This window comes from Pteronotus mesoamericanus, unplaced genomic scaffold, assembly GCF_021234165.1.
Source record: "Pteronotus mesoamericanus isolate MK-2021 breed Mesoamerican mustached bat unplaced genomic scaffold, CSHL_Meso_final contig_1018, whole genome shotgun sequence".
NCBI classification, from domain to species: domain Eukaryota; kingdom Metazoa; phylum Chordata; class Mammalia; order Chiroptera; family Mormoopidae; genus Pteronotus; species Pteronotus mesoamericanus.
Window position 1 is genome coordinate 3,728,490 of NW_026555002.1, and position 10,675 is coordinate 3,739,164.

The 10,675-nt window shown below is 36.6% G+C and overlaps 1 protein-coding gene across 5 annotated transcripts in view; it reads right to left on the reverse strand.

Annotated features, from left to right (window-relative positions):
* The window catches only part of GIGYF2 (GRB10 interacting GYF protein 2), a 107,793-nt gene that overhangs the window by 64,188 nt on the left and 32,930 nt on the right, over nucleotides 1-10,675 (reverse strand). For 4 of the 5 annotated variants that reach the window (XM_054571454.1, XM_054571447.1, XM_054571464.1 and 1 more), the window contains 3 exons: nucleotides 7,559-7,667; nucleotides 3,265-3,376; nucleotides 2,376-2,416 (listed from right to left, as the gene is read on the reverse strand). In XM_054571454.1, the coding sequence (XP_054427429.1) occupies nucleotides 2,376-2,416; nucleotides 3,265-3,376; nucleotides 7,559-7,667 (262 nt within the window). The remainder of the gene's footprint in view (nucleotides 1-2,375; nucleotides 2,417-3,264; nucleotides 3,377-7,558; nucleotides 7,668-10,675) is intronic. The other variant, XM_054571471.1, reaches the window with a different exon arrangement.

Genomic DNA, 10,675 nt, shown 5'->3' on the forward strand with positions numbered 1-10,675 from the left:
CACGTGTAGCACTTGCCCTGATACTTTAGTAGGAAAAACTTTAATATCCTTAGCCACTTCACATCAATTTAGTTTTATGGAACTTGCAGTTTCAAAAACATACCTATCTTTGCTTTCACAAAGAAAAACATCTATATTCCTAACAGAAGGTGATTGGGAAAATTACCCTATTGCATTGAGTTAAAATATGAGAAAAAAGGCAAATAATGATAAAAAGGAACTTTATACTCATCTAACCCAAACCACCAGAGTATGACTGTGTATCAAACAGTTAAAATCAAGCTAGTCATGACAGGGAACTCACCACTGGGCAATTCAAGTCATTTTCAGATAACTCTAATTCTGAGACCTTTTGAAGACTGTGTCAAATACCTGCCTCCTTAAACTTGTCCTTTAGACTCACTCAATCAAGATCAAGTCAAATTCCTTTAAGCAAATATTTGCAGAGAGTGACCCTGTAAACTCTCTTCTCTACTCTGTGCTGTCCACAATCGTGTCTCCTATGTAAACAGACCCATTTCCTTCACACATTCCCCACCCCGGGGCTTCACTCACCCAACCATCTTACTCCACCGTACAGGTCCTTTCAAGGTGTAGTTCCAGCACTGAACACACACTTAGGTTCTCCTGTGACAACATAAAAAACCATGGGCCTGTCTATCATCTGACTCCCTGAGGACACTTGAGTTCTAGTAAACACTGCACTTGGACACACTGGTGTCGCTGATGAACCTTCAGCCGAGTTAGCTGAGAGGGCTGCGCCCCTCCACCAGAAGGCTGCTATTACACAATGGCTCCATATGTTAAACTGGAGAGTTTATTTATGTGAGACTGCATTTTCAGCTGTTAAAACTTCCAACTGATTAGATCTGGTCTCTTGTTCCACCTTAATTCTGACCCCAAGCCTCAAATGTTCCTTTCTGTAGCAATCCCTCTAGACATAAATGACTTGAAAATTTGATCACACACAAACATTGTAATCTAGTGAAAAGGAGTAATTATTTAGCACCTAGCACAAGGCTTATCATATGAGTAGGAATTCAATAATCACTGAATGAATAAACGAGTTCACATATTCTCATTTAATCCTAAAAATTCTGTGAAGCATTATCACCTCCATTTATTATGAGACTCCTGAATATCTGAGAGCTCAGACTACTGGTGACCTTTTGATTCCAAACGCTGTGCTCTTTAAACTACTCCTCATTAACTCTCTGTATTCACTGAGGAAAGCACTGAGTCACACAAAGATGGGAGCAGAGGTCCTGACAAATCCCCCAAGATAGTACTTATTCAATAGTCTACAATATGAGTAAAGCCATTTAACTAGCATCAGTTGATGCACCCAGTCTGTTAAAAATTTCATGCTACATTCATTTAATGACTTTTTTATTTATAGTCCCAATGCCATGATAATAAATGAGAAATTTAAATAACTGACATGTTAAAATGAGTTTGATATGGAAACAGTGATATGGAAGTGACATTATGAGATTATAATTAGTTTTTAAAAACAATATGCAAATCAGTTTCTGGATATTTACGTATTTAACATACATTTTTGAGAAATGTTTACCATTATCAGAATCATGCTCTGGAGAACTTGCCTCGTACTTTTAGGAATTTGAGATTTGCACAGTAATTTTCATAACTGCAATGTTACTATGAATTGGGATTTTTTTCCTCTCAGATATTAGTTAATACCTACAGCAGTGTTTAAGGTAGTACCTTCAGTAAGTCAGAGAAAGCCCATCTTAACATTACAGATCATTACGATAAACTAAGATTAATTCAACATAAACACTGAAATTCTGATCTCTCACGGAGTTTGTCTTAAATTCAGTGGCTACCTTAACAATACAATTTATTTTGACAGCTCTCATTTAAAAACAAGAAAGAAGATTATGCATCAAAAAGACCAAATAAATGACTAAAGTAAGTTCATAGTATTAGCTTTGCGCTCATATACAAAAGCCAACATTCTAGCATTTTCTCTATTTCTTCTCAACTGTGAGATGATATTTACCCTGGAAAAGAAGTAAACAGTCTGGTTCCTAAACTTGAAACTTCAGTTCACAAGACAGTCTTAATAAAGAACATATGCCTTGCAGAAAACACACAGACCTAAAAAGTAAAATCAAGTAAATCCTAATGATTGTATGCCTCAGCCCTGGTTTCATGCAGTAATGCCCTCAAATAACCATGGAATTCCCAATGCAACAATGTAATGCAACAATGCTACAACCCCATCTACTGGAGAGGTACAGGTAACTGAGTCAATTTTCAGTAAGTGTATCCTTATGTGGAAGCCTTGTTAAAAACTAGTACTATGGAAGTCCATATAAAAATACTTCAAAACAGTAAGAAAGCCTTACCTACATCTTTTCGTCCTGGTTTTTCAAAACGTCTGTCACCCCTAGAAAAAATAAGTTTCAAACAAGACTTGAGAGTAATATATAGATTTCCCACCCATGACACACACTTTCCTATCTTTTTTTAATAGCATCTTTCTTTTTCAAATTATAAAATAAATGGTTATTACCTAACATTTTGAAAATACAGAAAACCAAATATGAAAACAAAAATATCTACCATCTCACATAACAAAAGCTAGCTTCTGACCCAGAAATGTTATTTTAATTAGATACATTTTTAAATTAGATATATGCTTATTTTAAATATATGCTTCATATGGTTTTTAAATGTGTTTAACGATGTGTTTTCCCACATCATTAAACATTTTCAAAATCATCCTAACTTTATTGGTTATATAAAATTTATTATATGGATACACTATTATAGGAGAAACCATGCTGATATTAAGCTGCCTGGCTTGCTTCCAATTATTTTATATTATAAATATCATGACAGTGAACATCTTTGCACATCTTTGTGCAACCGTCCTTGCTCATCTTGAAAGCCGTCCTGTAAACTCACCAACAATATAAAGATGCTCTGATTAACAGCAAAAACAAAAAATGTCAACACTTCCCACTGAATTGCATCAAATAGCAAATCTAATTAATTATTAAGTATCCAAGCAGGCACTAACATATTAACTTGTTAATCTAAAATCCTTCTTCCTTTAAATAGAGATTTTAAAATTTCTTTATATTTTTTAAGAATTTGATATTCAACAATTAACAGCATTTTTAAGAAATGAAAACTTGTAACTGTACAAAGTGGCTTCTCCTCTACAGAATGCAGAAAAGAAGTTTTTTACACCAAAAAACCTTTATACCAAGATGTAGATCCTTTAGTTACCTTTCCTCCCAGCTCTGTGACCTATGCATTTCCCTGCCACCTCCTCGACCAAATACACCCTCTACTTCATCAAAGCTTCTTTGGTAAAAACCACATTCACCTCTGCCTCTGCCTGAAAATAAAATAAAATAAAATAAAAAAACAGAAAAAAATCATAGTCAGATGTCAACATTTGGCATACATTCAACACCAAAGATTATTCTGTGAAGTTTGTCTCTATACAAAGCAGGACGTCTACATTAATATTTAGCGAGGCCCAATGGATCGTTACCTGTGAGACCAACAACGGCACTGAAGCAGCTAGACCAAAGGAGGTTGAAAGAAACAAGTTAGTAAACTGATGTAAGAGTCCCAGTCCCAGTCCTGAACAAGAAACAGTGTCAACATTAAGATCTTTAGTAAAAAGTTCAATAGTGAAATTCTAAGGTGATGACTAAACAACTACTACAAGTTAAACCTTTTATTAGAGTATTTTCAACAAAAATGGAAGATTTGGAGAGTTTGTGAAGAGAACAGATAAGATACAAAAGCCAAGCACCAGTGTTAAAATAATTTATCTAATTCAAAGAAAGAATAATTTCATAGGGTCAACGCTAAAACTATCAATTTTGTGAACTAACTCCTTAAAGGTAGGAGTTAACTCCTCAGCAACCTAAGGTGTTCTTTCCCCTCTGTTCAAACCCCGATAAAGTATCACAAAATTCAAACCACAGAGCTGACAGAAGTTCATGGATGTAGGGATTTAGAAGCTCTAGTGGTTCAAATGTAAACTGGCCTTGACAGTTGGTTAGAGCTATCAAAATTTGACTCAACGATTCTAACTAAAATTCATCCTAATAGAAATACTCTCACAAATATGCAACTGCATACATATAAAGATGCTCACTGTAATTACAAAAACAAAAAACAAAAACCAGAAACCACCTAATCAATCAAGGATTGGCTAAATACATTCTGACAAAACAATTTGGTAGAATAGTATGAAGCCACGAAAGATAAAGGACTGCCATTTTTTAAAAATCTACATTATTCTGTTGAATGACAAAAGCATGCCAAAGAAAAGTATATAGAAAAATGATTCCACTTATATAAATGATACAGCTGTGTGGTTTGGGTCAGGAAGGATATATACCCAATTGCTGGGTCAGGAGGCAGAAGACAGTATGAATTTTCAGCTTTATACTTTCTCTACAGCGTGAGGATTTCCCAACTAATATGCACCATGTTTCCAACACACAGGCTTGGAAACTACAAGAACGCGGAGGGGTCTGTGGAAGGGTACACCTAGACGAAATCTAAGCCATCATCCCTAGCTCACCTTCTCCAACAGGGTAAAACCGCCACAGGAAAAGTGACACTGGATCTTGAATAAAAGCATGGATGCATTCCAAAGCTAAATACAATTGAATTAAATAATTACTTTAAATATCCATGCAGTATTTCTATACCTTGGTTATAATTTCTCAAGAATTGACTGAAAATACAGTTGTACTTTAACATATTATTAGGAAATTCAAACATAATGGACAGGATTGTATATAATCTTAGGAACAATGTGTACCTTCTTAATAGTCCAAGTATCCATTCTTTATCTGTAAAATGTAGATGAGGACCAGGGCTGAACTGCAATAATCTTAAACTTACCTTCTAGTTGTCAACTTTTTAAGTCAACTGAAAGTCAATTCCCAATTTCAGTACCTCTCTCCTTAGGAAATGTGTACACTTTATTTAAGATCCTAAAACAGTGTAATAAAAACTGTTATACATCACTGGGCTGATCCCTACAATGATAATTTTTAGAGTGAAAGAAAAAAAGTACCCTGTCCTTTTAGAGAACAATTTTCTCCAGAATACCATTAAGTATGTATCATCTTGAAAAAGTATTTTATTCTGAAAACATATGAACGTGAAACACAGCCTCCAGGTTGCCAGAAAAACAAGCAAAACACAGACACAGATTCAAGATTTTTTGCCAGTTTTGACTATCATTAGCACTGGACCTCCTTGTGAGACCAAAGCTTTAAAAGTGGGCACATAAAACAAATCAGATTCTAGAGCTTTACAGCTTGTAGAATATAGAAACAATCTTCAAACTACACAAGGCCCATAATCACTTCTAAGTGTCCTTCCCAAATAAGAAAGAGCAAGTAAATGTAACATAATGACTCTTTCATAAAGCTCAATTTAAAGGACTATTTTATGTGAGATTTCACCCTATTCTTTTGGGGGATTAAAATATACTTCCTTTTAATAAATACAGTGGCTGACAGCTGTGTGGGTCTGCTTTATTGTTAAACCTCTTCACCAGATAAGAGAGAAAGATGACAATTATGCTGTTTCCCCCTCCATTTGTTTGTTTAAATTTTATTAGTTTATGATATTTAGAAGTCTGGAAGTCAGTCAATTTTCATATCAAAGTTTCCCCAAACTGTAAAGAGCCAGGATTATCACCTAATGTTAGCAGCTCTGCCCATGCCCCTCACCTCCCCCCAAAAAGCCACAATAATTATTTAACCAACAAGTTAAAATTAATGAGTAGAGATGAAACAACCACAGATTAGTGGTTTTATGAGGCCATTAAAAAGAATCACGGTTGAGGACAATGATGTTAGAATTATTTTTCACAAAGTCAGAACATTCATTTGAGTAGTTTCAAGCCATTCTTTCACATCAATGTCAAAAAAGTCATTGCTTTCATCACGAAATACATCTTCGTACATTCCCTGTTTAAGTTCTGAATGTATGACTTCTATCCTGTGTGATAACCCTATACTTCAAAGAAGCCAGAAAGCAGGGAGAAATTGATCAATACTTCATTTGTTTCTTGACATGGAATTTTGTTTAAGTCTGTTTAGAAAGACTGGTTGGTATTTGCAGCACACAACGTTGGTAGTCACTTGAGGCACACAGAACAGCTGGCCTGCGGGCCACACTTCCTGACCAGAAAGATCTCGTTACAACTTATCCTGAAAAGTACTGGAGATGAAGCTGAGCATGTGAAACCTCTCCTTGCTGAGAGTCCACCGCAGAGAAACACAGGAAACCCCCCGCAGGAGGCCAAAGCCATCACCAGAACACCATCGCACCACCCAGATGCGGACGCCTCGAGTCCAATTCCGGACCAGGGGAACCTACCTGTACTTGGAAATCTCAATGGCCCATGGAGCTCTTGAATTCTGAAGCACGCAGATGCCTAAATCTCCCCAACCAAGTATTCTCTCAGAGGCGTTTCTGGTCAATTTGAGATGATTCTAACAACTCCCCAGGGTAAAAACCACCATTATAGAGACTGACGAATTTGAAGAGGAAAACACGTACAACTTAGTAATAGTAACTGGCCTACAAGTGGAGAGTTTTAGTTAATCTTTACTTCATTCATAACACCTGCATTACCACATTCTGAATGGACTACTGAAAGAAACCTCTCCACAGGAATGCACAATTTCATACGGTCTCTATAAAGACCGATTATAACTTACGCTATTCATATGGCACAACTTGAAGAAAAAACAATGTGGATACTCCATACTCATAATCATGCCAATCTGGGTGGTGCGATATGTGTACACAATGGCCTCCATCGTTGCAAATACCCAATTCTCCCGTTTCTACAGCACCACAAATAAAACGACTAGGGATGTTTAGTCTACCACTATGATTTAAACGACTAAGAGGTAAGTGCTCAAGTAAATATTTACATGACAAACATCAAGAATGCCCTTATGTAGCAGAAAATCAATGAACCCAAAATAGATATCAAAGAAACAAGTAATATGGAAATAAGAATTGTTCTTGTAAGAAAAAACACAAATATAGTAAACTTAGGCTGCATAATTATTTCTTGTTCTACCCCCTACAACAGCCATAGTACTGATGAGACAGCTTTTATAAAGTCTCTCTCTACCTGGGGACACCCTTGGCACATGGCCTTATACAGAAACCCTGTGTCACAGAGGCCTGCAGGGACTTGGATGCTGCTCCAGCAGCCAAGGCACTTCAGGGAGCTCTGGTTCTCCAACTGCAAAGCTCCCTGAGGACAAAGATATGCAAAAGTAGGACCATCTAGAATCCTTGACACTCAAATTTCTAAGCTTGAATCACCCTCCTCTGCTCCATATCAGGGTTGTGAAGCAGTACATCGAGAAATGGTTCAGAAAACAAATGTTTAGAATATTTAGTATGCAGTTAATGTCAAAGAGCGGTTTTCTAAAAATCAAGTATGAAAATATTTGTACAGTGGTTCTCCTGTCCGCCGCCGCCTCCTCCATTGTGCCTTGCCCACATGGAAGCTCACCTCGCCCTCTTGAAGAACTTCGACCTCTAGGAGCCCCCACCACTGTTCCTCCTCCTCGTCCTGTCAAGCGCAGGACAGCGGCACTATTTACAGACATGGAAAAGTTTCTCTGCCAAAAAAAATTAAAAAGAAAGAAAAAAATGGATAAAATAGATAAGACTGCATGGTGCTTCTCCCCGTCTCCCATTGGGTCTACAAAATGGCAGCTAATTACTAATAGCAATGGGAAACCATAACTACACAACATGCTAAGATGATCCAAAACCTGATTTTAGCTGGAAATTTTAAATGAACATTTCAAATCAACAAACATTGGCAGCCAATGCCTTACACTATGCTAGAATTAGTGAGGAAATATTAAACTTTAAATGCTGTATATATCCAAAGCAGACATGTTAAATAGGCATCATAACACAGAAAACTTCGTAAGAGAGACCTGATTTGAAAGGGTCCTTTAATCAGTGAAAGGTAGAAATGAGAGGGAGTCACAAAAAGGTCTGACTCAAGAGTAACATGACAAAGAGGAAAATGAATATTTTTGCCTCATTTTGCTCACCAATGCAAATGAGCCAGCCCAAGCAGTATTTAATAGAATGACAGGAATCAGAAGTTAATGAGGAAGGGCCAAATAAAAATCTATGTAAGATCAACCATCTTAGTGGGGAAGGAGGAAAATGCTTGAAAAAAATAAAACCCCAATCAGTCATTGGCCTACACTTGTACCCACATCTAACCTGGAACAGGGTCGAGTACAATGAGATAGTAATGGGTGGGCATACTTCAAACACAAAGGGAAGGACAGGAGGCCTGGAGTTAAAAATGTTTAGAGGGTTAGGAAAAAGTAAAGCAAGAGTAATTATAAAAATCTTGAAAAATGATCTACAAAACACAGCAGTTATAAGTAGATTTTTGGGTCAGCACCCCTAACACCTGTACTGTTCAAGGGTCAACTTTAAGTTGAAGGAGAATTTCACCGGAGTTTTAAACACAGAAAATGTTGGAATACATCCTCACCCGCATACCTCTTATACACTTACAACCTAACAGACATTTGTGCACAAGTGCAGCGGTGTGGGACACCGTGTGAGGGAAATGCAACTTGAGCATGGCCAATAGCCAAGGGACACTCCTGGGAAAAGGGAAAGAAAAGTAAGACTGAAAAACTGGGTTGAAAAAAAATTTTTCCAACTAATATTTTACATCCAAATTGTTTTCCACTGTGAACTCCTGATTTGTTGTTTTGATTCAAAAATCAACATGTAATGTCTATACCTCGTTTGAAGAAATTAACATATAGTTGGTAGAAAAGTCTCTCATTAAATTTCTTGTTTTAATAAACTTTTTCATTACCTGTCTCATTACTTGTCTTTTTCAGAATTGCATTTCAGGTAAATTTTAAAAACTTATTAAATTGTTTTTTTACTTGAGTGTGATAGATATATAATCACATAATCATGTAACTTCAAAAGTGAAGATTTAAGATGTAGCCAATAACTAAAAATCAGAGGAAGACACCCAACCCAAAACCACTTATTTCAAATTATAATTTTAAAAAGCTGGTTGAAACAATGCATTAACTTACCTTTCAGCACAGAGTGACCAGTGGAATTATGGAATAATGCCTCTGGGGACACAATTAAGCAAGATTATGGAGTCTCAAAATCTAAATTAATATATTCTAAAACTGGAAAAACAGGTCAGGGCTCACTGCAATATGTATGCCAGGACCCCATTCAAAGGAATGCCTAGCCACCTGTCACCTGTACGCATCTCAAACGCACTCAGCTACAGGGTGCAGGGGAAGCTCTCATATGCTTACCCACATCCTCACACACTGCCACTGAGGTGCAAACTGCTATAACCTCTGCAAGGCAGATTCTCAAAGTGTATTTACATGTCCATAACCTTTGAAACAATTGCTCCTCTTATATTTGTGAAAAATAACCTATGTAGCAAAATATTTAACTGCAGTACTGTATTTTTGTAAATGCAAAATATGGAAACCAGCTTAGTATCAACCAACAGAATGCTAACTGAAAAATCATGGTCATCTACACATGGAATTCTATGCAGTTGTTTTAATAAATGAGGCAACCTATTAGGATGAACCACATGAAATTGCTAATATTCAACCATTTCTGATCCACAACACTGCAATTTCATAGGGCCAACCTAGCATATGAAGATAAAAGCACAGGTGTAGTTAGGAGCAAGGAGAGGCGAGACTGCCTGAGACTGAACTTTGGCTCCTTCACTCCACGTCTCTGCGCCTCATTTTCTTCATCTACACACTGTGGACAGGAGTAACATTTGAACCTACTTCTTGGGTTGTTGCAAGCACTTACATTAAACAACAAGTGCTTAGACCAGTGTCTGGCACTTATTAAATGCTAAATAAACACTTGCCATTATCTCCTGAATAGATGCTTAAGTGAAAACAGTCAAGTGTAGAGAAGTGTGCAGAGCGTGCTACCATTTATGTGTTTATGTATTCAAAGGAAACAACACACAGTGACCCCTGAACAACAGAGTCTGAATTGCGCAGGTTCACTTACAGGTGGATTTTTTTCAATATATATAATAAATGTATTTTCTCATCATGGTTTTTGTAATAACATTTTTTTCTCAAATTTTAAGGACATAGTATATAACATATATACAAAATATGTGTTAACCAATTGTGTAGATTATTGGTAAGGCTTCTGGTCAACAGCAGGCTATTAGTTAAATTTTTAGAGAGTCAAAAATTATACATGGATTTTCTACTGCCCAGGGGGTCAGCACCCCTAACCCCCACGTTGTTTAAGGTCAACTGTATGAATAATTACAGCTGTATTAAACATCTTTGGAAGGGGAACAAGGAAATGGAAACAGTGGTTACCCCTCAGGAAGAATAACTGGCAGAGTTTCGGTGACTGACAGACTTGCTTTTCACTGTATGTGCTTTTTGAAACTTCTACATACACACATGTATAATCTATTCAAAATCAGGCACATGAGGTAATTATCTAATCAAAAACAAGCACATGAAGTAATTTTCTTTAATGGCAAATAAATAAATAAACCAATCTGGTAACAACTGTCTAAATTGTAAGTGTAAAGTACAGTCATGTTTCC